General features: G+C 42.8%; 1 protein-coding gene across 3 annotated transcripts; it reads left to right on the top strand.

Moving 5' to 3' along the window:
- Positions 1-1,487: 1,487 nt before the first annotated feature.
- RHEX (regulator of hemoglobinization and erythroid cell expansion) lies at positions 1,488-26,398 on the top strand. 3 transcript variants are annotated; one of them, XM_086342900.1, is made up of 7 exons: positions 1,488-1,588; positions 3,941-4,031; positions 22,354-22,476; positions 22,768-22,868; positions 23,894-24,037; positions 25,301-25,365; positions 25,827-26,398. In XM_086342900.1, exons 4-7 carry the CDS (start codon positions 22,772-22,774, stop codon positions 26,025-26,027), a joined length of 507 nt encoding a protein of 168 aa, XP_086199026.1. In that variant the 5' UTR covers positions 1,488-1,588; positions 3,941-4,031; positions 22,354-22,476; positions 22,768-22,771; the 3' UTR covers positions 26,028-26,398. The 3 variants fall into 3 exon arrangements, with proteins under 3 accessions (XP_086199026.1, XP_086199027.1, XP_086199028.1); XM_086342901.1 differs by lacking the exon at positions 22,354-22,476; XM_086342902.1 differs by lacking the exons at positions 1,488-1,588; positions 3,941-4,031; positions 22,354-22,476 and having other exon boundaries at positions 22,503-22,868.
- Positions 26,399-27,046: the final 648 nt, after the last annotated feature.

Below are 27,046 nucleotides of genomic sequence, written 5' to 3'. Positions count from 1 at the left end.
GATCCCCTAGAGAAGGAAATGGCAACCCACTCCAGTGTTCTTGCTTGAGAAATCTCACGGACAGAGGAGCCTGGTGGCTACAGTTCATGGAGTCACAAAAGAATCAGACACAACTTAGTGATTAAACAAAAATAATTCTTAACATAGCTATGAGAGAAAAGAAAACTAGCTACAGACATATTTCCACAGTGAACTGATAACACACTGCAGATGCAGAAACACCGAGCAGGGCTCAGCCCGAGAGGTGGGCTTTTAACTTTAAAGAATAAAAATGTAAATATTAATAGCTGCTATATGCTGTTTACCAGGGGGCTTCCCCAATTGCTCAGTAGGTAAAGAATCCTCCTGCAATGCAGGACACACAGGAGGTGTGGGGTTGATCCCTGGGTTGGGAAGAGCCTCTGGAGGAGGAAACGGCAGCCCACTCCAGTGTTCTTGCCTGGAGAATCCCTTGGACAGAGGAGCCTGGCGGGCTACAGTCCCTGGGGTTGCAAAGAATCGGATACAACTGAGCATGATGAGCTGTTTACCAGAGAAAAGAGCATCTGTTAAGTACTTTGCCCATGTATTTGTATTAACTTTAAAAAACCTTATGAAATTTAAAAAATTAAACATTTATTATTAACCTGTGAAAAAACTGAGAGAGGTTAAGTAACTTTTCCCAAGTCACTCAGCTATCGGGTAACTAAGCCAGTTTTCAAATCTGAATATATCTGATTCAGGAGCCCTTATTCCACACTGGTTATCTTGTCCAGAGCAGGGAGGTGACATCACAGAGGCCTGCAAACTTCTGCTTTGTTTTACATCAAGGTCATTTTATCCTCCTCCTGTTCTTCAGTCCTCAGTTTAGTCTTGGAGGGTTAGCCTGAGACCCCACACCCAAAGCCTGCCGTCAACCTTCCTTCCCTTGCTGGCACTGTCTGTCTTGCAAACTGCCCCAGCCGTCTCAGGTTGGCCCCGTTCAGTGTTTAATGGCAAAGCACTTAAAATCATCCTTACCAGTTGCCTACATCCCATACACACACTCTGAAATGAGCTACGGCCACGGCACACACAGTTTCGGAGGTGAAGCAAGCGGGAAGGGACCTTTGCCGATTTGTAGAGACCCACTTCTTCATTTCATAAAGGAAGAACATGAGCTTGCTGGTGGGAAAGTGATTCGTCCGAGTTCATGCAAGCAAATGAGTGCCAGAGCTGGGCCTTGAACCCAGGCCTCCTACCTCCTCCTGCAGTGCCCTTTCCACTCCACCAGGCCACACGTGTATTTGTGGTATTTAAATTTGTGTTCACACGGAGGGAAAGAGACTACTACTCTCCACAGACATAAACTGCACAGAGCAGAAGGGCAGAGCCCTGCCAAGAGAGATAGGAGGTGGTATCTGTTGCTTCACCCTGCTTTTCTCAACCGAGCTAGATCATTATCTTTGAGTAGCATGCCCCCGCCCTGTTGGAAATGATGAAACATTGGTGACTGACCTCCAGTGGCTGACAAGCTTCCGGGTGGGGCTGGGGGGTGGTGAGGGAGATGTTTCCATCAGGACACCGCTGAAACACAGGCTGGGCCCAGACCTTTCTCATGGTCCTGGGGGTAAGTATTATCTGGGCAGTAGGATTTAAAATTAGTTAAAGGGATGTGTGTCTGTTTGTGAATATAAATGTACTCAAATTTCAGAGCGGATTCTTTGTTTACGCGCTAGGATGCCAGGGTGTGGAATTCAATTGCCATCCTCTTGGAGTGAGCTTAAGATTTGGCACCGTGCACTTCACAGACCTCAGTGTCTCTCTCTTTTTGACCGCACCTGGAGGCATGTGGGATCTTAGTTCCCCAACCAGGGATTGAACCTGTGCATTGGGAGCATGCAGTCTTAACCGCTGGATCGCCCGGGAAGTCCCTGGACATTAATTAGCCTCTTGCTCCTGAGACCTGAGATCTGTTGGCAATAGCAGCAGCAGCCTTCAGGGCTCCAGCTGGAAGGTGACTTTGGAGGCAGACAGAACCAGATCCAAAGAACTTTGCAGAATGTTTATAAGCCTCAATTTCCTCATCTACAAAATGGGTATAAAACCAGCCATGGTACAGTATTGCTATGAGGATCACAGACAATGGACATTTAGCACCCAGTCGGGTGCTCCAGCAATAGTAGCTATAAATTAATGACTCTTTTCAAGTCATCTGTGAACCAGATCACAGAGAATACCCCGCTACGTGAGTTTTTCCCTTAAGACTCATTCTGAGCTACAAAGAACTGGGATGTTTTGTGGGAAACAAACCAGTCTGGCAGTTTAAAAATGTTATGAATGAGAATGAGAAAATGTATGCTGTCAAAGAAAAAGGCCATGCAAACATCCAGACCAGGAAAAGCCATGCAAACATCCAGGCAAAGAAAAGCCAGCAACAATGACAGCAAAATACAATAGTTGACCCTTACATAGAGCTTCCTATGTCCTAGGAACTGCTCTAAGAGCATCATGTAGATTAATTCATTCAATCTTCACAACAGCTCTGAAAATACAGGTGCTATTCATAGTTTCTCTTTACAGTTGAGAAAACTGAGGCACAAAGGTGTTGAGTGATTTGACTGAAGTTGGTGACAGAAAGCTCTTCTGGAGGACTTCAGCACAGAAGAGTGTTTTTAGAGCAGGCCTCTTGCCATCGTCTCTGCAGCCCGGGGAGCTCAGGAGTGTAGACTAGGCATTCAAGGAAGATGTGGTAATTGGGATCCTGCTCTTGTTCCTTGTATGGGCCTTGTTGTGTGGGCTTCGACAACCCTACCCAGTACAACACCTTGAGTAGGGTCAGCTGCATGATCAGCAGAGCCCAGTGCAAATAAACATCTGGGGTCCCTCTTTTAAAAATTATTAAGAATTTAAAGATGGCAACAGCAGAGCTCTAGGCCCATCATGGGGCCCTTCTGAGCATGAGGTCCTACTGAACAGAATAGGAGATAAGCCTGTGGCCCTGAGACCCAGCAGTGAGGCAGGAACAGGGCTGGAAGCTTCCATGGTCTCACTTATCCCTCTTGACAAATCCTGTGAGAGAGGCCTTTGGCTTTCTGATTAACGGAGGAGGGCAATTAGGCTCAGGGACATTAAGTGCCCCACTCCCCACCAAGCTTAAACAGTATTTATTAATGGAAACAGATTGAATTGCAATGTGTACAGAATGTTATTAAATCAAAGTGCTTTTCCCCATACATTGCCTCTAAAATTTAGAGTCTAAATATTGTGCCAGGACTCGCGGAGCTAAGTATGGACTAGACCTGGTTCCAGCCACTAAAGCACTCACAAACTGAGTATACCCTGTAGAAGGCGTTCAGTTTCTTTAAAATCTAGTTGGTCAATTCTATAAAATTTTGTTGGCTGGCCCCTCCAATTTACCTGGAGCTTTGCAGAACTAGCAAAATGACTTCTGAATATTGCTTAAGTTACTTGCAATTGTCTTGCTGAATTAGTCTTGGCTCTAAGTTGCAATCATCTCAAGTCAGTCAGTTCAGTTCAGTTCTGTTCAGTTCAGTCACTCAGTCATGTCTGACTCTTTGCGACTCCATGAATCGCAGCACGCCAGGCCTCCCTGTCCATCATCTCAAGTAATTGTTTGTAAAAAGGCTTTCCATCAAATTACTAATCAGAAATTTAGGATGATTTGTTTTCTTCCTAAAAATTGGAAGTGCCTGCACCTATAAAGCCACGTGACTGGAGATGTGGCTTGGCTGATTGAGACTCACAGTTGCTATTTCTTGTGAATTTGAGTCTTATCATTTATGTCACTTTAAAGGAACTCTAAAACAATAAAATATCAGAACTAAATCTGTTTAACTCATCCCCTTTAGTTTCTAGACAGGGAAACCGAGGCTCAGAGAGAGGAAGCAAGGTGTCCAAGGTAGATGAGTCTAGAAAGTTGAGCTACAATGTTGACCTGGTTTTTCATTTCATATTCCAGATGTGTCCCAGCTGCCTAGGGTGAGGTCCCTACCATGGTGACCAGAGCTGAAGCAAACCTAGGGACGATTCCTCTGATACGCAGGACAGAGGTAACACCCTAACTCTGTTGTCGTCTTCTCCGTGGGGTTTGTCAGGCCCTGTTTCCTCCCTTTCACGGTGGTTTGACCTTCTCTGTTCCCTGGTGCCTGGACATAGGGACACTCGTAGCACCAAGGATCTCCCAGGACCATATAGCTTTGTTAATTGGATTGCTTATACCTCCCATCTGAAAATCATGAGTGAGGGCCTGTGGAAATGGGTGCATTTATATAGGTAAGCCAACTTACAGGGATTGAACCCTCTTTCTGGTCTAAGGATCAACCCCTGTTGTATACCTCTATATGCCAAGCACTTAAGTGTCTTCAGTACAGTGTGTAGTGTGGTGAAGGCTCTGGCCTCAAACAGCCTGGGTTTGAATTCTTTCCCCTTCACGGGGAACTAAAGCCTGGTTCTCTCCTATGCAAAAGCAGGGCAGCCATAGTATCTACTTCATAACGTTCTTATTTTGAGGGTTAAGATAATTAAACAAGATAATTTATTCAGAATGTTTTGAATGATGCTGGCATATAGGAAGCACACAACTTGAGTTAAAAGGAAACAACTGACATCCTCATTATCCCCATAAAATTCTGGGACCAGAAGACAGAAAGCAAGTCATAGCTAGGAAGGCCAGAGCTGGGATTCCCCAGCCCGGTTCACCTAACCACTGAGTCCCTGTTTCTCACCATTTCCCTGCCCTTGCTTGTGAGGTTTCTGGGGAGCATACCCAGCTTTCCCCCATATCCTCTTATTCCCATGTGGTCAATATACAGTGAACTTTGTTGCAGACAAGCAATTCCATTACAGCTGTCCTCTACAGCCAGAGCTGGCAGATAGCTTCAGCTGGAGTGCTGTGGTCTCCATTCTCCACCCATCCATCCATCTCAGTGGCTCTTCTATAAAGATTCTATTGCACGGGCATCTCTTTTTCTTCTAAAACATTACACCTTATGCACATCTTCTGACGATTCATCATGCTTCATCACAGCATTTCTTGTGCTTTTTGATTTTTTTTTTACACCTTAATGTCTTGATTTTCCAAGTATAACATGAGCTCTTGGAAGTTCAGATAGCATTCTCCCCTTTTCATGGCCAAGGGTATTTCATCCAGGACCACACACAGACCACTCAATAAATATTTGATTCATTGAAATTCAGACATTTAATTTACTATCTCAATGTTCTATTAACATGGTGAGATAGAATTTAGATGTAAATAAGACATTTATGTAGAGAAATCTGGTCTCATGTTAATTTAAGCTACTCAGAATTTCTGGACTTGTTTTTACACTCTTAAAATACCTTTTTTTCCCCTCATTAGAAAAAATCACCCATAACATTTCAGTACCTAACTTTTAATATTTAGGTATGTTTTCTCCCATTTCCCCATTTTGAAGAAAGCACATTTAAACAGACTCCCCAATTTAATTTCCATAAATGTATGTTCATGAGAAAATTTATATTTAATATGCAAAATTATTGTCAATGAATTTTCTGGATTTGATGAACAGAATCATGTGAATTGAGGGGTAATCTAATAGACATAGTTTTTTTAATGATCTAGAGTTTTTTTCTTTAAAAATATTTATTCTTTTTATATTCATTTTTTTACAGAGTTGTGATCATATTGTATATTGTATACTACATATATACAATAAAGTACAAGCTAAATATAACTGTCTTGTAATTTTTCACGGAAGACTCTTTCCCTAGATTAATTTTTTTCTAAACATAATTTTGCAAGTCTACACTACTTTTTAAAAATGGTTTTAAAAAGGTGGGAACCCACCTTGTTACAATTCCTTTTCAAATTATGTTCCAACCTTTCTGGCTTGTTATTATTTTTTCCTAATAAATTTTTGAATAATTTTGAGGTTTAAAAAATTCTCTCTCTAATTTTGATTGGAATTGTATTGGACCAATAAATCAATTTCAAAGCAGTTTTTTTAGTCTTCTAACTTCCCAATCTGAAACATTAGATGTCTTTCAATTAGTTTAAGTCTTTTAGGTTTCTCAGTAAATTTCTAGAATTTTCTATAAAATAATTCTCTTATAATTAAAATAATTCTTAGCACTATCTGTTGTGATGGTTGATAAGGCTCCTCGTTCCCCCTGTCCCCACTTCTATTTTCTATTATAGAAAAATAGAAAGAATGGCTGGTAATTTTAGAATATTTGTCATGCCCTTAGGACTTTCCTGAGCAGTCTCATTAATTTCACTGGTTTTTCAATTGATTCTTTTGGGATTCCTAGGTATAAAATCACATCTTTTGCAAATAAGGATAAACTTGACTTTTACTTGCTCCATTTCTTTCATGCATAAGTTATTAGCTGACGCTCCAGCACCAGCCTGTCTGGGCACAAAGCCTCATTAACTCTTCTCATTATCTTGGCCAACTCATTTAACTTCTCTGTGTCTGAGTTCTGTCCTCCGTAAGATGGAAGTAATAATAATAGTACCTACCTCCTAGGTAGTTGTGAGAAGCAGATGAGTAGACATATGTAAAAGTGTCAGCCACAGAGAGCCTGCTCAATAAATATTCAATATTATTTTTATAGATTGGAGGAACTTCCAGGAATTAGAATTTCTAGGATTAATTTTTTAAAATGGTTACAGCAGACATCTTCATTCTCAAATAACGGCTAAAATATTTTACCATTTGGTAAGATGTTGATTGCTGGTATAGAAGGGATATTCTTTATTAGAGTAAGAAGCAATCCTCACATTTGAACTTTAATAATGTAAGAAATAAAGAAATGAGGGATAGTTAGGGAGTTTGGGATGAGCAAGTACACAGTGCTATATTTTAAATGGATGAAAAACAGGACCTACTGTGCAGCACAGAGAACTTTGCTTAGTGTTATGTGGCAGCCTGAATGGAAAGGAGTTTGAGAGACAATAGATACATGTATATGTATGACTGAGTACCTTTGCTGTCTGCCTGAAACTATCATAATATTGTTAATTGGCTATACTCCAATACAATTTAAAACATTTAATTAAAAAATAGTAATAATGAATGAGTATTCAATTTTATCAAATGTTTTTTGGCATTTTACTGCGATCATAGTTTAAATTTTTTGATTTATCCATGTATTTATAGTATATAAATGGCAGTTCCTTAAATGATCGAGGCTTAGACTTTTAAGTCAGATGAGCTTGAATTAAAAAGACTCTTCCAGTGGGGGCACAAGGGCAAATTGTTCACTTCTTGGACAACCTCAGTGTCCTCATCTAGGAAATGGTGATGATGTCCGTTCTTGTAGAGCAAGAAGATAAAAGCCACATGGAAAACACTCAACCTTAGTTTTCATTATTGTAATAATTAATCTCCTGGATATCCCTGGAGTAACTTAAATTTATTTTTAAATTTTTATTGGAGTATAGTTTGTTTACAATGTTGTGTTAGTTTCAGGTGTACAGCGAAGAGAATCAGTCACACATATTCACATGTGTGCGTGCTAAGTCGCTTCAGTCCCGTCCGACTCTTTGTGACCCTATAGACTGTTTCCCACCAGGCTCCTCTGTCCGTGGGACTCTCCAGGCAAGAACACTGGAGCGGGTTTCCATGCCCTTCTCTAGGGAATCGTCCTGACCCAGGGATCAAACCCACATCTCCTGCAGCTTCTGCACTGGCAGATGGTTTCTTTACCACTGTGCCCCATACACACACTGCTGCTGCTGCTGCTGAGTCGCTTCAGTAGTGTCTGACTCTGTGCGACCCCATAGACGGCAGCCCACCAGGCTCCCCGTCCCTGGGGTTCTCCAGGCAAGAACACTGGAGTGGGTTGCCATTTCCTTCTCCAATGCATGAGAGTGAAAAGTGAAAGTGAAGTAGCTCAGTCATGTCCAACTCCTACCGACCCCATGGACTGCAGCCTACCAGGCTCCTCCATCCATGGGATTTTCCAGGCAAGAGTGCTGGAGTGGGGTGCCATTGCCTTCTCGCTACACACACTACTATATATAAAAGAGATAACTAATAAGAACCTACTATATAGCACAGGGAACACTTCTCAATACTCTGTAATGACTTATATAGGAAAAGAAAATAAAAAAGAGTGGATATGTGTGTATGTGTGGGGCTTCCCCAGTGGCTCAGTGTTAGAGAAACTGCCTGCAATGCAGGAACTGCAGGAGATGTGGGTTTAATCCCTGGGTCAGGAAGATCCCCTGGAGGAGGACAACCCACTCCAGTATTCTTGCCTGGAGAATCCCATGGATGGAGGAACCTGGTGGGTTACAGTCCACGGGGTCACAAAGAGTTGGACATGACTGGGTGACTGAGCACACAGCACAGAGTGGCATATGTCTATCCCAATCTCTCAGTTTATCTCTCCCTCCCCTCCCTCTCATAACCGTAAGTTGTTTTCTATATCTGTGATTGTTTCTGTTTTGTAAATAAGTTCACTTGTACCATTTTTTTTTAGATACCACATATAAGCAATATCTCTGTCTGACTTACTTTGTATGATATTTTGTAGTATGATAATTTGTAGGTTCATCCATGTTGCTGCAAATGGCCTTGTTTCCTTCTCTTTTATGGCCGAGGGCTTCCCTGGTGGTTCAAAGGGTAAAGCATCTGCCCGCAATGCAGGAGACCGTGTTCGATCCCTGGGTGGGGAAGAGCCCCTGGAGAAGGACATGGCAACCCCACTCCAGTATTCCTGCCTGGGGAATCCCATGGACGGAGGAGCCTGGTGGGCTATATATATAGTCCATGGGGTCACAGAGAGTCGGACACGACTGAGTGACTTCAATATTCCATTGTATACATGCACCACGCTTTCTTTATGTGTTCCTCTGTGGACGGTCGGCGGACACTTAGGTTGCTTCCATGCTTGGAAGCGACCCCTTTTACATGTAGCTGCCCAGTTTTCCCAGCACCACTTATTGAAGAGACTGTCTTTTTTCATCATATGCTCTTGTCTCCTCCATCATAGATTAGTTGACATATGTGTGTGGGTTTACTTCTGGACTTCCTATCCTGGTCCATTGATCTTTATGTCTGTTTTTGTGACAGTACCATACTGTCCTGATTACTGTGAAAGTCGCTCAGTCCTGTCCTTCTCTTTGCGACCCCATGGGCTATACAGCCCATGGAATTCTCTAGGCCAGAATATTGGAGTGGGTAGCCTTTCTCTTCTCTAGGGGATCTTCCCAACCTAGGGATCAAACCCAGGTCTCCTGCATTGCATGCAGATTCTTTACCAGCTGAGCCACCAGGGAAGCCTAAGAATACTGAAGTGGGTAGCCTATCCCTTCTCCAGCGGATCTTCGTGACCCAGGAATCAAACTGGGGTCTCCTGCATTGCAGGCAGATTCTTTACCAACTGAACTATCAGGGAAGCCCCCTGATTACTGTAGATTTGTAGTAGAGTCTGAAGTTAGGGAGCCTAGTTTCCCTGTAGTAACTTTTAAAAAAATAATTTAATTAGTTTATTTTAATTGGAAGCTAACTACTTTACAATATTGTAGTGGTTTTTGCCATACATCGACATGACTCAGCCATGGGTGGACATGTGTCCCCCATCCTGAACTCCCCTCTCACTTCCCTCCCCATCCCATCCCTCAGGGTTCTCCCAGTGCATTGGTTTTGAGTGCCGTGTTTCATGCATCAAACTTGGACTGGTGATATATTTCACATATGGTAATATACATGTTTCAATGCTATTCTCTCAAATCATCCCACCCTCGCCTTCTCCCACAGAGTCCTAAAATCTGTTCTTTACATCTGTGTCTCTTTTGCTGTCTCGCATATAGGGTCATCATTACCATCTTTCTAAATTCCATATGTACTGTATTGGTGTTTTTCTTTCTGGCTTACTTCACTCTGTATAATAGGCTCCAGTTTCATCCACCTCATTAGAACGGATTCAAATGCATTCTTTTTGATGGCTGAGTAATATTCCATTGTATGTGTACCACAGCTTTCTTATCCATTCGTCTGCCAATGGACATCTAGATTGCGTCCATATCCTAGCTATTGTAAACAGTGCTGCAACGAACATTGGGGTACATGTGTCTCTTTCAATTCTGGTTTCCTCAATGTGTATGCCCAGCAGTGGGATTGCTGGGTCATATGGCAGTTCTATTTCCAGTTTTTTAATGAATCTCCATACTGTTTCTCCACAGTGGCTGTACTAGTTTGCATTCCCACAAACAGTGTAAGAGGCTTCCCTTTTCTCCACACTCTGTCTGCATTTATTGTTTGTAGACTTTTTGATAGCGGCAATTCTGACCTGCATGAGATGGTACCTCATTGTGGTTTTGATTTGCATTTCTCTGATAATGAGTGATGTTGAGCATCTTTTCATGTGTTTGTTAGCCATCTGTATGTCTTCTTTGGAGAAATGTCTGTTTAGTTCTTTGGCCCATTTTTTTACTGGGTCATTTATTTTTCTGGAATTGAGCTGCATGAGCTGCTTGTATATTTTTGAGATTAATTCTTTGTCAGTTGCTTTGTTTGCTATTATTTTCTCCCATTCTGAAGGCTGTCTTTTCACCTTGCTTATAGTTTCCTTTGTTGTTCAAAAGCAGGCATAGAAGGAACATACCTCAACATAATAAAAGCCATATATGACAAACCCACAGCAAACATCATCTTCAATAGTGAAAAATGGAGAATATTTCCCCTAAAGTCAGGAACGAGACAAGGGTGCCCACTCTCACCACTACTATTCAACATAATTTTGGAAGTTTTAGTCACAGCAATCAGAGAAGAAAAAGAAATAAAAGGAATCCAGGTTGAAAAAAAAGAAGTAAAACTCTCACTGTTTGCAGATAACATGATCCTCTACATAGAAAACCTTAAAGACACCACCAGAAAATTATCAGAGCTAATCAATGAATCGAGTAAAGTAACAGGATTTAAAATTAATAATACACAGAAATCCCTTGCATTCCTATACACTAACAATGAGAAAACAGAAAGAAAAATTAAGGAATCAATTCCATTCACCATTGCAATGGAAAGAATAAAATACTTAGGAATAAATTGACCTAAAGAAACAAAAAAACCTATAAACTATACTTAAAGAAACTATAAACTATAGTTCAGTTCAGTTCAGTTCAGTTGCTCAGTCGTGTCTGACTCTTTGCAACCCCATGAATCGCAGCACGCCAGGCCTCACTGTCCATCACCAACTCCCGGAGTTCACTCAGACTCACGTCCATTGAGTCAGTGATGCCATCCAGCCATCTCATCCTCTGTCATCACCTTCTCCTCCTGCCCCCAATCCCTCCCAGCATCAGAGTCTTTTCCAATGAGTCAACTCTTCGCATGAGCTGGCCAAAGTACTGGAGTTTCAGCTTCAGCATCATTCCTTCCAAAGAAATCCCAGGGCTGATCTCCTTCAGAATGGACTGGTTGGATCTCCTTGCAGTCCAAGGGATTCTCCAGAGTCTTCTCCAACACCACAGTTCAAAAGCATCAATTCTTCAGTGCTCAGTGTTCTTCACAGTCCAACTCTCACATCCATACATAACCACAGGAAAAACCATAGCCTTGACTATAAACTATAACTAAAGAAACAAAAGACCTATAAACTATAGGACACTGAAAAGGTTTTTTATATAAAACTATAAAACACTGATGAAAGAAATCAAAGAGGACACAAATATATGGACAAATATATCATGTTCATGGATTGAAAGAATCAACATAGTGAAAATGAGTATACTACCCAAAGCAATCTATAGATTCAATGCAATCCCTATCAATCTACCAATGGTATTTTTCACAGAACTAGAACAAATAATTTCAAAATTTGTATGGAAATACAAAAACCCTGAATAGTCAAAGCAATCTTGAGAAAGAAGAATGGAACTGGAGGAAACAACCTGCCTGACTTCAGGCTCTACTACAAAGCCACAGTCACCATACAGTATGGTACTGGCACAAAGACAGAAACATAGATCAGTGGAACAAAATAGAAAGCCCAGAGATAAATCCACACACCTATGGACAGTTTATCTTTAACAAAGGAGGCAAGAATAAACATACAAAGGAAAGAAGACAATCTTTTTAACAAGGATGCTGGGACAACTGGTCAACCACTTGTAAAAGAATGAAACTAGAACACTTTCTAACACCATACACAAAAATAAACTCAAAATTGATTAAAGATTTAAATGTAAGACCAGAAACTATAAAACTCCTAGAGGAAAACATATGCAAAACACTATCTGACATAAATCACAGCAGGATCCTCTATGACCCACCTCCCAGAGTAATGGAAATAAAAGCAAAAATAAACAAATGGGACCTAATTAATCTTAAAAGCTTTTGCACAATGAAGGAAACTATAAGCAAGGTGGAGCAACTTTTGATATAATCATGCATTTACCTCTGTATTCATAAACGAGATAAGCCTGGAGAGCCTTCCATTATTTTCTGTGCCCTATGTTCCTTAAAATTTCAAAAATTCATTTGTAACACTATCTGGATGCAGATTTTGAGTAGATAGTTTTTATACTGCTTTTAATTTCAAATAATAATAGCTGTCATTTATCGGATGCTTATTACTATGTGACAAAAGCTAGAATAACTTACATACCTCATCTTACTTCATCTGCAGAAGTGGGTATCATTTATGTTCATCTAATCAAACCCTGAGAATTAGTGGTTATTGATTTTATCTTACAAGTAAGAAAGCAGAGACTTTGAGAGGTTAAATAATTAGACCCAACTCATGCAGAGGATGAGCTGGGATGTGAAGCCAGACTATCTGACTCCAAGTTCTCTGCCTTTAGCTGCTCGAGAGGTACCAAACTCGGATCCCAAACTTCTTTCTTGTTATTTTGCTTTGCTTTTAGTCTGTTTAAGTTTTCTGTGCCTTATGGAGTCCATTTCATTAATCTATATTTTTCTAGGAAATCGATAATTTTATTGATATTTCCACACACAGAAAAATGTCAGGAATTTCACAATTTTTGGCTTCCTCCGTTTATGTGGTTATAGCTATTATTAGTTTGGCTTATTTATGTTTCATTCTTTTCTTGATTATTCAAAACTGCATATTCAATTAGAGGACAAAAGTCTAGTAGAGTGAAGGAGACTGAATGATATAAAATAGAAAAATGTATTGTTTTTCTTTCAAAATATTCCATTTCCATCCAACTACACTTTCCTTTCCCCTACTGTAATTCCATCTTTAAAGAACAGAATGTTAAGGGCCAGAAAGAGCCTTAGGAGTACTACAAGTGCTGGGCGTAGAAAGAATTTCTACCTGTCCCAGGTCACACAGGTAGCAAGTAACTGAGCCAGGAGGAGGAGCCTGGCTCTCATCTCCCTGTCTTGTTATCTTAGAGCTCAAATTCTTCATTTTAAAGACAATAAATTAATAAAAATTTCCCCAAAATCTTTTTATAAACACTTTATAAAAAAATCTTTAAAGCTACTTATTTTTTTTGCTGAAGAATTGATGCTTTTGAACTGTGGTGTTGGAGAAGACTCTTGAGAGTCCCTTGGACTGCAAGGAGATCCAACCAGTCCATTCTGAAGGACATCAGCCCTGGGTGTTCTTTGGAAGGAATGATGCTAAAGCTGAAACTCCAGTACTTTGGCCACCTCATGCGAAGAGTTGACTCATTGGAAAAGACTCTGATGCTGGGAGGGATTGGGGGCAGGAGGAGAAGGGGACGACAGAGGATGTGATGGCTGGATGGCATCACTGACTCGATGGATGTGAATTTGAGTGAACTCTGGGAGTTGGTGATGGACAGGGAGGCCTGGCATGCTGTGATTCATGGGGTCGCAAAGAGTCAGACATGACTGAGTGACTGAACTGAACTGAACTGAACTGAGGTCCTTATTGCTTATCCATTTTAAACATAAAAGCTACTTAATTTTAAAAGATTGATCAAGTCTGCTTAGCAATATTGATTACGATTACTTTAATCCATGTGATGTTTACATAAATCATCTTCTGTTGTGCTCTTTCTGAATTTATCTATCCAAAGAAAGCATGGCATCAGACAGGAAAAGCTGTGTTTTTATTATTTCACCTCTTTTAGGGGTGTACCTTTTAGAAAGGCCACGAGAGAGCTCCTTTAGCAGGAGAGGGGGAAATAAGAATGTGAATCCAGCCTCAGGGTTTCCACCAGGTTCAAAGAAAACAGAAGAAATGCTCTCGGCCCTCTGCTGGCCTGTGGTTTGCAGGCAGTTGGCAGGACACTGCATTCACATGGGGCTGGGTATCCAAACCTGAAAGAGGGCAGGACAGTCACATCTTGATGGTGGAGCGAGGCGTACCAAACTCTCACATGGTCCAGGCATTTTTTTCACAACTTAATTACTTCAAATTGCTCATTTCCCGGTTGTTTGGGGTGTGTACACAAATGAGCAGATGTTTCTGCCGACTGTCTGATCAGCAATCTGCACTTAGCCCCCAAGGAACAACCTGCACATTGCGGTTAGGGGCCATTAGCCACTTAAATAATGGCATCTGTCATCATTTTCAAACCTCATCCTGCCAAGATTTTATCTTCAAACTGTACTCAAAACCGAATGTCTAAGCTTCCAAAAATACACAGACCGAATTTTTATAGCTCCGCTCTAGTCACCAACTTGGTGCAGTGTTTTAGGGTTGAATAATACCTGGTAACTACTGAGTGCTTTCCACATGCCTGCCACTGTATTTAGGTCTCTATAAACGTAACTCCCCAAGCCCCGACAAGAACTCTGTGAGGTATATACTATCCTTAACCCCATTTAACAGGTACAGAAACTAAGACACTGAGAAGTTCAATAATTCACACCTAGAAGGGAACAGAACTTGGATCCGTATTGACTTTTATCTTAGATATTGAGGACACAGGTAGTGTGTCATTTAGCGAGTAAGATGCTCATAATATATTAAAATGAAAGGAGGAAGTGTAGGCAATACTGTTCTGAATAAAAAGACCAAATAAGATAATGCTTTTAACATAATGTAACATTTATCTAATGCAGTGATTCTCAACTGGGGGCAAAAGTGACTGCCTCAGGGAGACATTTGGAAACGTGAGGGGTCATTTTGGCCTGTTACATCTATTATCGTGGTCTCCCAGGCAGTACACAAGCAGTTTTAGACAAGGACCTGTGTGCCTCTGAATGTCCAGAGTAGTAAGAAATACTGGTAAAGTAGAATACTAATCATTTTCAGTGATGCTATAAAACTGAAGAGTAGTAAGAAATACTGGTAAAGTAGAATACTAATCATTTTCAGTGATGTCATAAAACTGAAGAATAGTAAGAAATACTGGTAAAGTAGAATACTAATCATTTTCAGTGATGTCATAAAACTGAAGAATAGTAAGAAATACTGGTAAAGTAGAATACTAATCATTTTCAGTGATGCCATAAAACTGAAGGCAAACTCCAATGCCTTCAGGGATCAGTCAGGGACTGAAAAGTACATGACTTTCCTCAGGGCATCCACGTACAAATCTTTAAAGTACATTATCAAATAAAATCATCTAGGTGTCAAATTTGGCCAGTGAGCGCCCAGATTGGGGTTTTTTAACAGAGGTTTTTCTGATCTGGAAACAAGTTTATGATCTATTAAGCAAAGTGGAAAAGTAACTACTCAGTATGGTGCCTTGTTTCAAAAAGATTGTGTATACAAATATTTCCATACACGTACAAAGTGCATATATTTATGAAAACACAAAGATAATTTTATGGAATGAAATTTGGGTTCATTTTATGAAATGCTTTGCTTATTTGCACTTCTAATTTTTTTAATTACAAATGCCTCTTAGTTGTTTGATTTTTAATAAATAGAGAGGAGCCTTAAAAAAAAGAAAACTTAGAGCATGGTTTCAGAATACAGCCCTAGTGGTATCCCTACCAACCCCTTCAGTGGAAGAAGCGGAATAACTTCTGCGATTAAGGACAAATGAGGCATTTAATATGAAGTCAGCATTCCTAAAGCATAAGAGTGCCTTTTAAAAAGAAACTGTTGATTTCCTGGCACACTGGCTTTGCTTCCAGCCCTTTCCCGTGACTTTCATGCTTTTTTTTGATTCAATAAAGCTCTCCTGGTAACATCAAATCGTTTTTTTTACGTCTGCCCCAGAAATCAGGATTAGTACCAAAATTTCCCTGAGAAGGAGAAGGAAATGGCAACCCACTCCAGTATTCTTGCCAGGAGAATTCCATGGACAGAAGAGCCTGGTGGGCTACAGTCCATGGGGTCACAAAGAGTCAGACACGACTGAGTGACTAACATACTTCCTTGAGAAATTTGCTTGAGAAATTGGTATCTGTAGAAATTTAAGTATGGCTTATCCAAAATAAGACTAGATCAGGTATTTAAAATATATCGATGCCCTTTCTTCAATCCAGTCAACTAATTTTTCAATATCATTGTTTTTCGTGAATAATCGCCTCCTCACTTCATCACTCTGGTGTTTCATTTCCAGCCTCCTGGCTCTGCAAATTTTATCCTGTGCATGTAACTTTGCACTGAACTTTCTTTCTAGAGCTAGCTGATCACTGGGGAGTATCAGATTGTCTATCAATCCGTCCTGGGACTTAGGGGAGGGGTTTGTTTGTTGTTGTTCTTCAGTTGCTAAGTCATGTCCAACAGTTTGCGACCCCATGAGCACCAGGCTTCCCTGTCCATCACTATCTCCCAGAGTTTGCTCAGATTCATATCCATTAAGTCAGTGATGTCATCCAACCATTTCATCCTCTGTCACCCCCTTCTCTTCCTGCCCTCAATCTTTCCCAGAATCAGCGTCTTTTCCAGTGAGTCAGTTCTTCACATCAGGTGGCCAAAGTATTGGAGATTGAGCTTCAGCATCAGTCCTTCCAATGAATATTCAGGACTGATTTCCTTTAGGATTGACTGGTTCGATCTCCATGCAGGCCAAGGGACTCAAGAGTCTTCTCCAGCACCACAGTTCAAAAACATCAATTTTTTGGCACTCAGATTTCTTTATGGTCCAACTCTCACATTCATACATGACTACTGGAAAAAATGTAGCTTTGACTGTACATACCTTTGTCAGCAAAGTGGTGTCTCTGCCTTTTAATACACTGTCTAGGTTTGTTATAGCTATTCTTCCAAGGAGCAAGCGTCTTTTAATTTTGTGCTTGCAGTCACCATCTGCATTGATTTTGGAGCTCAAGAAAATTGAAATCTGACACTGTTTCCATATTTTCCCCATCTATTTGCCATGAACTGATAGGACTGGATGTCATGGTCTTTATTTTTTGAATGTTGAGTTTTAAGCCAGCTTTTTCATTCTCCTCTTTCACCTTCATCAAGAGGCTCTTTAGTTCCTCTTCACTTTCTGCCATTATCTGCATATCTGAGGTTGTTGATATTTTCCCCAGCAATCTTGATTCCAGCTTGTGATCCATCCAGCCCAGCATTTCACATGATGTATTCTGCATATAAGTTAAATAAGCAGGGTGACAATATACTGCCTTGTCCTCCTTTCCCAATTTTGAACTAGTCTATTAATCCATGCCTAGTTCTACCTGTTGCTTCTTGTCCTTAGGTTTCTCAGGAGGCAGGTAATGTGGTCTGGTATTCCCATCTCATTAAGAATATTCCATAGTTTATTGCGATCCACACAGTCAAAGGCTTTAGAATAGCCAATGAATCAGAAGTCAATGATTTTTTTGGAATTCCCTTGCTTTTTCTATGATTCAGCATATGTTGGCAATTTGATCTCTGGTTCCTCTGCCTTTTCTAAAACCAGCTTGAACATCTGGAAGTTCACAGATCATATATTGCTGAAGCCTGGCTTGGAGAATTTTGAGCATTACTTTACTTGCATGTGAGATGAGAGCAATTGTGTGGTAGTTTGAACATTCTTTGGCATTTCCTTTCTTTGGGATTGGAATGAAAACTGACCTTTTCCAGTCCTGTGGCCACTGCTGAGTTTTCCAAATTTGCTGGCATATTGAATGCAGCACTTTCACAGCATCATCTTTTATGACTTGAAATAGTTCAACTGGAATTCCATCATCTCCACTAGCTTTGTTCGTAGTGATGCTTTCTAAGGCCCACTTGACTTCACATTCCAGGATGTCTGGCTCTAGGTGAGTGATCACACCATCATGATTATCTGGGTCATGAAGATCTTTTTTGTACAGTTCTTCTGTGTATTCTTGCCACGTCTTCTTAATATCTTCTGCTTTTGTTAGGTCCATACCATTTCTGTCCTTTATTGAACCCATCTTTGCATGAAATGTTCCCTTGGTATCTCTAATTTTCTTGAAGAGATCTCTAGTCTTTCCCATTCTGTTGTTTTCCTCTATTTCTTTGCATTGATCGCCGAGGAAGGCTTTCTTATCTCTCCTTGCTATTCTTTGGAACTCTGCATTCAAATGGATATATATTTCCTTTTCTCCTTTGCTTTTTGCTTCTCTTCTTTTCACAGCTATTTGTAAGGCCTCCTCAGACAGCCATTTTGCTTTTCTGCATTTCTTTTTCTTGGGATGGTCTTGATCCCTGTCTCCTGTACAATGTCACAAACCTTGATCCATAGTTCATCGGACACTCTGTCATTCAGATCTAGTCCCTTAAATCTATTTCTCACTTGGAATTCCATCATCTCCACTATTTTTGTTTGTAGCAATGCTTCCTAAGGCCCACTTGACTTCACACTCCAGGATGTCTGGTTCTAGGTAAGTGACAATACCATCCCGGTTATCTGGGTCATTAAACTGTGGAAAATTCTTCAAGAGATGGGAATACCGGATCACCTGACCTGCCTCCTGAGAAATCTGTATGCAGGTCAAGAAGCAACAGTTACAACTGGACATGGAACAACAGACTGGTTCCAAATTGGGAAAGGAGTACATCAAGGCTGTATATTGTCACCCTGCTTATTTAACTTATATGCAGAGTACATTATGAGAAATGTTGGACTGGATGAAGCACAGGCTGGAATCCAGATTACCAGGAGAAATATCAATAACCTCAGATATGCAGATGACACCACCCTTATGGCAGAAAGTGAAGAACTGAAGAGCCTTTTGATGAAAGGGAAAGAGGAGAGTGAAAAAGTTGGCTTAAAGTTCAACATTCAGAAAACTAAGATCATGGCATCTGGTCCCATCACTTCATGAGAAAGAGATGGGGAAACAGTGGAAACAGTGTCAGACTTTATTTTTGGGGGCTCCAAAATCACTGCAGATGGTGACTGCAGCCATGAAATTAAAAGACGCTTGCTCCTTGAAAGAAAACCTATGACCAACCTAGATAGCATATTAAAAGCAGAGACATTACTTTGTCAACAAAGGTCCATCTAGTCAAAGCTATGGTTTTTCCAGTGGCTATGTATGGATGTGAGAGATGGACTATAAAGAAAGTTGAGTGCTGAAGAATTGATGCTTTTTAACTGTGGTGTTGGGGAAGACTATTGAATCCCTTGGACTGCAAGGAGATCCAACCAGTCCATCCTAAAGGAAATCAGTCCTGACTATTCTTTGGAAGGACTGATGCTGAAGCTGAAACTCCAATACTTTGGCCACCTGATGCAAAGAACTGACTCATTGGAAAAGACCCTGATACTGGGAAAATTTGAAGGTGGGAGGAGAAGGGGACGACAGAGAATGAGATGGTTGGATGGCATTACTGACCTAAAGGACATGAGTTTGAGTAAACTCCAGGAGTTGGTGGTGGACAGGGAGGCCTGGTGTGCTGTAGTCCATGGGATCACAAAGAATCAGACACGACTGAGTGACTGAAATGAACTGAAGAGATTTTTTGTACAGTTCTGTGTATTCTTGCCACCTTTTCTTAATTTCTTTTGCTTCTGTTAGGTCCTTGCCATTTTTGTCCTTTATTTATCTTTGCATGAAATGGTCCCTTGGTATCTCTAATTTTCTTGAAGAGATCTCTAGTCTTATCCATTCTATTGGTTTTCTTTATTTCTTTACATTGTTCACTTAAGAAGGCTTTCTTATGTCTCCTTGCTATGCTCTGGAAATCTGCATTCAGTTGGATGTATCTTTCCCTTTCTCCTTTGCCTTTCACCTCTCTTCTTTTCTCAGCTACTTGTAAGGCCTCCTTGGACAATCACTTTGCTTTCTTGCATTTCTTTTTCTTCGGGATAATTTTGGTCACCACCTACTGTACAATGTTATGAACCTCTGTCCACAGTTCTTCAGGCACTCTGTATACCAGATCGAATCCCTTGAATCTATTCATCATCTCCACTGTGTAATCATAAGGGATTTGATTTAGGTTATCCCCAAATAGCCTAGTGGTTTTCCCCACTTTCTTCAGTTTGAGCCTGAATTTTACAATAAGGAACTGATGATCTGAACCACAGTCAGCTCCTGATCTTGTTTTTGCTGAGTGTATAGAGCTTTTCCATCTTCGGCTGCAAAGAACATAATCAATATGATTTTGATACTAACTGTCTGGTGATGGCCATGTGTAAAGGGGGGAGGTAGGTAGTTTCCTGGGGTCCCCTCTCACTTGGCTTGCCATCTGGATCAGTTTCCACCTCCTGCTCCCAGTGACCCCCTCATGCCATGACGAAAGTGAGTTAATGCAACACTCCTGCAGAAGGAACCACAGGAGACTCCTTCTCCAGAGATAACCTTCTGGTGCTCCTCGGCACCAGGGTGGTGGGTGCTAGGATGAAGCAGGGTAAGGGGAATTCCCCTACTTAGAACGTTCCCACTTTCCATCTTCCTGACCCATCTCACATGCCGAATCTGTATGTAATGAAGAACTCATGTCTGGATGCTGAATCCATCTTTATAAATCAAACTAAATAGCATTCTTTAAGAGTGATGATGTTAGGTATACTTTGCTCATTTAACTAGAAAAGTAAAGAGTGGATAGAGTTAGGTTCCTTTGGAGGAAGTGTCTAGAATTTATTACATCAGAACTTATTATGTCAGAAAGAGGGGACTTAAGCTAAGTATGATGACTAAATTGGGCACGTGTTGCTCCCATTTTTCTCCTTGCTTTGCTTTTGGCGGCTCTGGGTCTTCGCTGCGGCATGTAGGCTTTCTCTGGCTGCAGCAAGCAGGGGCTCCTCTCTGGTTACGTGTGCGGGCTTCTCACCGTGGTGGCTCCTCTTGCGGGAGCAGGGCTCGGTGCGCTGGCCTCTCTGGTTGCAGTGTGCGGGCTCAGCGGCGACACGCGGGCCCTGGGCTCTGGGGCTCGGGAGCTGAGGCACGCGGGCTCAGTCGCCCTGTGGCACGTGGGCTCTTCTGTGTCTCCTGCACTGGCAGCCAACTTCTTTAACCACTGGACCACCAGGGAAGTCTGCTCCCAACTTTCGACCTTACACAAGAAAGGTTGTTCCCAAAGAATGGCTTGTTGGTTGGTAAAGGACGTAGGGGAGAAGGTAGTTTTTTCTCTCTGGCAGCTTCCAGGCTGGCCAACACTCAGCCCTGGCGAGGCGGTGGAGGCAAACCTCTCAGGCTCCCTCCTCAGCTACTGCCTCCTCTCTCTCCAAACTTAGTCCCAGTTGGATGTTGGATAGGCCCACCCAGTGCAGAACTACAGATAGAAGTAAAAAAGGCAGGACTTTCCACACTACCCCTAACACTTGGAAACCCTGATTGAGAAAATAAGCTTTATCGGCAATAAAAGGCTTTTCAGCATTTATCGTCTGCAGCAGGACAATGGGCCATCGTATGGCCCATCTTGTGCTAAGTAAAGATCATTTCAAAAGCTTTGAAACCATCTTGGCTTTGTTTTATAATACACTCCATATTCAGTGCTGTGGTCTTTATTTTTGACACTAAAAATTTTTTTTTAATTGAAGTATAGTTGATTTACAAAATCATGTTAGTTTCTGAAGTACAGCAAAATGACTCAGAATATATATATATATATATTCTTTTTCATCATGGTTTATTACAGGTTATTAAATATAATTCCCTGTACTATACAGTAGGACCTTGTTGTTTTTTTTTTTTTATCTGTTTTATATATAGTAGTTTGTATTTGCTAATCCCAAACTCCTAATTTATTTCCTTTCAGCAGTGTGGGTGCGTGTGTGTCTGTGTGTGTGTGTGAGACATTGGTATGCTTCACAGAATCTCTCCCAGTGTATTCGCTCCTATGGGATTCCTCTGTGCTTCCAGTAGCAGGCAAGGCTCTGGAGAAGAGACGGAATGTTGGGGGTGTAGGCTTGGATGTAGAGCTCAAACCAGGCTTGACTGTAGGGCCTCAGACGTGTCCCTCAGCCCTCTGGGCCTCACGTGGCTCCTTATAAGAGGAGAGCAGTGACATCTAGGTCCTAGGATTGTGTGGATCAGTTTGGAAGGCTGGGCTGCGGGGGTGCTCAGCCCTGGGGCTGGCAGCAAGCCAGTGCCTACCGGCTGGCAGACACTAATACTGTTACTGCCTGTTTTGTAGATTCAAAAACTGGAATCTGGGGAGAGGAAAGGAAAGGACTCCCCAGCAGCAGAGACTGCCCAAGAGTTCTGACCCACTGCAGGTCTCCAGGCCATCCTGCCGGGGGTGCTGCGTGGAGACGAGGTACTGGAGAGAGCCCGCGCCCCACTCGCGACCCGCAGCAGCCCTGCCAGGAGCTTGTCATGCTGGCTCAGTGAGTGGTCTGGAGAGAGCCAGCTCAGGTTCCCGTGTCAGTAACATCACTTCCTGTGCACATCACCCTCCCTGGGCCCTGAAGCCTTCCCTTTCAAGAGGAAAGGGACTCAAGCCACAACAGCAGTACCTGCAGGCTGCCCCTGGCTTGGGGCAGGGATGGGTTTGCAGCCATCTCAGCACCTCCAGAACCTCTCACCTGATTTCCTCATTTCCCAACAGGGTCATGGAGGTCTGGCATGGAGTAGTGATCGCAGTAGTGTCGCTGATCCTGCAGACCTGTCTCCTCGCAGTCATCAACTACCTGCTCAGCAGGCACATGGGTAACTGGCTCAGCGTTCTCTTCCCTCCTGGCCCCTCTCAGGGACCGTTCCCAAGCCCACAGCAAGATGAGCCCCCAAGTATCACTTGAAATCCTACTTGAGGAATCACTAGCCAGGTCACTCCACCAACCTCTTAGTGGGTTATCTGTGCTCTGACCCAGCCCATCTGTGTTTGGGAATGATGGCTGAGAGTCCTTTTGCTACCCAGACCTCCTGCCTAGAGACAAGCTTCTGTGATGCTCTTGAGGTTGGGCTCACTTAACCTGAGCATAGTAAATTTCCTTCATCACCGCCAAGGGACCTGTAGAAATGGCCTTGAATTACAAGAGAAAGGAGTATGGTTAGACTAAGATATGAGCTTAAATTTCTGAGCTGATTCGCAGTGAAAAGCAGGACGCTCTGTCTGAGGAAGACATTATAATTAGGGGAAATAAAATAACACTGCTTGGGCTGTGCTAAGACAAGGGATTGAGCAGGATGATGTAAGTCTAAGCTTCTCTCGTCATTCATTAATTTATCCAGTGCAAGAGGAAACAAAATAAAAATCCGTGCAGTTATGAACCTTGCATTCCGTGGGTAATGCAACAAACGAACAAGTAAAATGTGTGTCAGGGCACGGGAAGTATAGAGAAAAAGATGAAGCAAGGCAGGGAGGTATGAACTGGATGGGAGCCAGCATCCCTGAGATGCTGACGTTTGAGTCTAAACGTGAGGGAAGCCAGGAAGTGAGCCACGCCTACAACGTGGAGAAGCGGGGAGATTTGCTCATTATGGCGGAAGCAGAGGGGCCCGGCTGGATGGAGCTGCGCTGCGGCAGGAAGGGGAAGGGGAGTGAGGCCTTCGGCTTGGACTGTAGGTTTTACTCCAAGTGAGGCGAGGGGCACTGTAGGGTTCTGAGCAGAGGAGGGCCGAGGTTTGAAGAGATCTGTCGGACAAGTGTTCCCTCAGGAGAGCTGTGTTCACAGATCCAGGATGTGCACGACCAGGAGAACATTCACTTTTGACTCTTGCCCTGTCCCCGGTAGCCAAGGAAATCGAGCGCATTCTAAAAGGGGCCAGGTCCCAGGCCCCCAGCTTATGTCCAACTCACTGCTGCCCGCCTGCTGCCGAGGAGAGGAAGGAGACTCGGGCAGAGAGGAACGTCCTGGTGCCTGAGCCCCGCTACCGGCGTGAGTACTGCTGCGAGGAGAACGTGTCATGACGCTGCTTCTGTTCTGTCTGGACTATCGGGGAGCCTCCTCGCAGCAGCCCCAGCCTTCCTGCCCAAACCACGAGCCGGAGGATTCCTCACACCCTCCCCAGTGCAGGCCAAGCCAGGCCCCTGCTTTGAGAAGGCCCCCCATCCTGTGCCGTGTGGCAGACGCAGTGGGCTTTGCGTAGGTCTTACTTCAGGCCTGGGGCTGTCTCTGCTCCTGTCTTTGTGACACTGTGGTGTCTTATCTTCTGCCCGCCATTAGTTAGAGCCCAGATTTCAACCACCTCTGTCTGCTCCCAGCCATGGGATCTGGGCATTTTAATAAACCTGAGTCTTGGTGACGGTTCACATCTACATCTGCCTCCGGCAAGGGGACCAACAGGAACACCACACTCCTGCTGTTTTCTCTCTCTCCCCACTTGAGAGACCCGCCAGGCCACTCTCTTCACACAGTGGAAACTGCCGCTTCCGCAGCAAGACATTCACTCACCAGAGACTACCCTTTCCACTGCTTTATCTTTTGGTTGATTTAAGTTTGCTCCATCCTTCTAAATTTTATCTTTTCCATTAGAGAAATCTGGTTGTCAGGCTTCCTCCGCACCAAGATAAGGCCTCAATGCATGAGGGACGCAGAAGATGCCACTTGCATGAACTCAGGGTTTCCAAGGAGGCAGAGAGGCACTGGCCTCACCATGACCCTTGATCCCAAAGCTTCCCTGAAGCCTGGCTGCAGTCAGAGATGCAGTGGTTGGCAGGGACTTCAGAGATCCTTGTCCAACCCTCTCTGTCACTGGGGACAAGATCAGGGCACAAAGAGGAATGTAATCTGCCTGGAGTTAGTGACGGGCTTAGATTAGAAGCATGCCTGTGATTTCTGGGGCCAGATCTGTTTGCCTTGGGCCATAGCGGCTCAGCACATCCCGCCTACTCCCCTTCCAGCAGACAGTCCTTATCAAGCACAGGGCAGCCTTGCGGGCTTGGTATTTACTTTTAGATGGAGCTGGAAATACAGCAGGGCCTGGACTCTTGGATCTGTTCCTGGCTGTTTCCAGAGGTTTCCACTTTCTCTGCTCCATTCCTCTGTTCTCTCTGGGGGACACTGATCTCTCTCCCCCACTCCACTTTGAGTTGCTGGCTCTGCTTCTGTCTTTGTCTCATGCTTCCTTCCATCGCCTCTATACTCTCTAAACACCTTCTGGCTTCCTTTAGAAGAAGAACAATTTCTATTTTTCCCTAGATGACAGTGACACGTCCTCAGATAGCTCTGACAGCTCAAACAGCTCACCTCCCGCCACCTCCCAGGTAAGGGACACTCCAGCAGTCTGGGGTCACCTGGGCTACAGAGGTGGGAGCAAGGAAGGAGGGCCATGGAGTCATTGTAGCAGCCTTTGGTGAGGGTGGTCGGGTTTTCACTCACAGGCCTGTACCAACAACACAGAGCATCCACACAAGGTGGGTCTGAGTGGGCTCGAACAATGAAGGTGCTCACAGGAAATCCCCTTCTCCCCATGACCCAGTTACTGGCCAAAGTCCACCCCGAGTCCCGACCTCACTTGGAGAGTCTCCACATTTTTCTTCCTTAAGCCATTCGTTGCCGCAGGTACAAGGAGCAATCTCTCTCATTGCCTTGGCCCTGCTCTCAGACACGGCTACCTGGGACCCAGGTTCTTTCCCATCTGGCCCAGGGCGGGCCTCTTTGAGTTGAATACTTTCTCCAAACGTGGTAGGAATTTTGACCCAAATTTCTTTGCTTTTCCCCCAAGGTCACCAAGGATGTCAACTACACACAAGTAGTCTTTGCAGCCCCTGGAGATCGAAGAAATGACTCTGTCCTGGACTATGAGAACATAAAAGAAGCCACAGATTATGTCAATGTCAACCCAAAGAGGCAAAAGCCCGATTTCTGGACTTTTGTGAACCCTGCTGTCTCTGAGCCAGTGGAATACACTCAAGTGGTCATGTGAATCCTGGGCTTTTTAATGGGGTGCAGTTCCTTATGAATTCTTGCACTTATTTTATAGCAAAATTACTGTTGTTGTTTTTTTTTAAGACGAGGCATAGGAGGAAAAACAAGCTTGTATCTCAGCAAGAAACATTCAGATCAGGAAGAAATTCCAGGTTAAGCATGAAAACATTGGAGCATATCAGTAGAGAAAGTGATGAAGTCTTTCTCCATAAAAATTTTTTAAAAGATTTTAATCAGCTGTAGTAGAGTTCTGTTTGACAGTCTAATGATTAAATGCCTCTCTGATCTCTTCAATTATTGGGAATAAACAACTTCCTTAAAAATTTTAAATAAATAGCAACCACCAGTTCCTCTTTTCCTCTTGTGTAACCTTGCATGCCGTTCCTTTTTGAGTGTTGGGTTTTGCTGAGTAAGCCTGCTCTGCCCTCAGAACTTTAAATAGTGAGCTTGAAAAGCTCACCATTTCACCCTTGAATCTGCTGCTGCTGCTAAGTCGCTTCAGTCGTGTCCGACTCTGTGCGACCCATAGACGGCAGCTCACCAGGCTCCCCCGTCCCTGGGATGCTCAAGGCAGGAACGCTGGAGTGGGTTGCCATTTCCTTCTCCAATGCTTGAAAGTGAAAAGTGAAAGTGAAGTCGCTCAGTCGTGTCCGACTCTTCACAACCCCATGGACTGCAGCCTACCAGGCTCCTCCATCCATGGGATTTTCCAGGCAAGAGTACTGGAGTGGGGTGCCATCGCCTTCTGCATTGAATCTGCTAGTTCTTAGGAATTAAAGATGACAGAGCCATCTTTATGTTATTAAAAAAAAAAATTCCAAATTCAATCCAATAAAATTCAATACCTATTCTTGGTTTGTGGTTGCTGTTGTTTTTACTTTTACTACCAATTTTGGTAGCAAAAGAACACTTTCTTAACCTAATTAAGTATAGTTTATCTGAAACCAGCTGATGACATGATGTTTAACTGTAAGGCCTTAGACTCAGTCTCACTAAATCATAAACAAAGTGGGAATG

This window comes from Bos grunniens, chromosome 16, assembly GCF_055505025.1.
Source record: "Bos grunniens cultivar Pamir isolate PY7600 chromosome 16, Bosgru_T2T1.0, whole genome shotgun sequence".
Classification (NCBI taxonomy): domain Eukaryota; kingdom Metazoa; phylum Chordata; class Mammalia; order Artiodactyla; family Bovidae; genus Bos; species Bos grunniens.
This window is presented reverse-complemented; position numbering and strand designations above follow the sequence as displayed.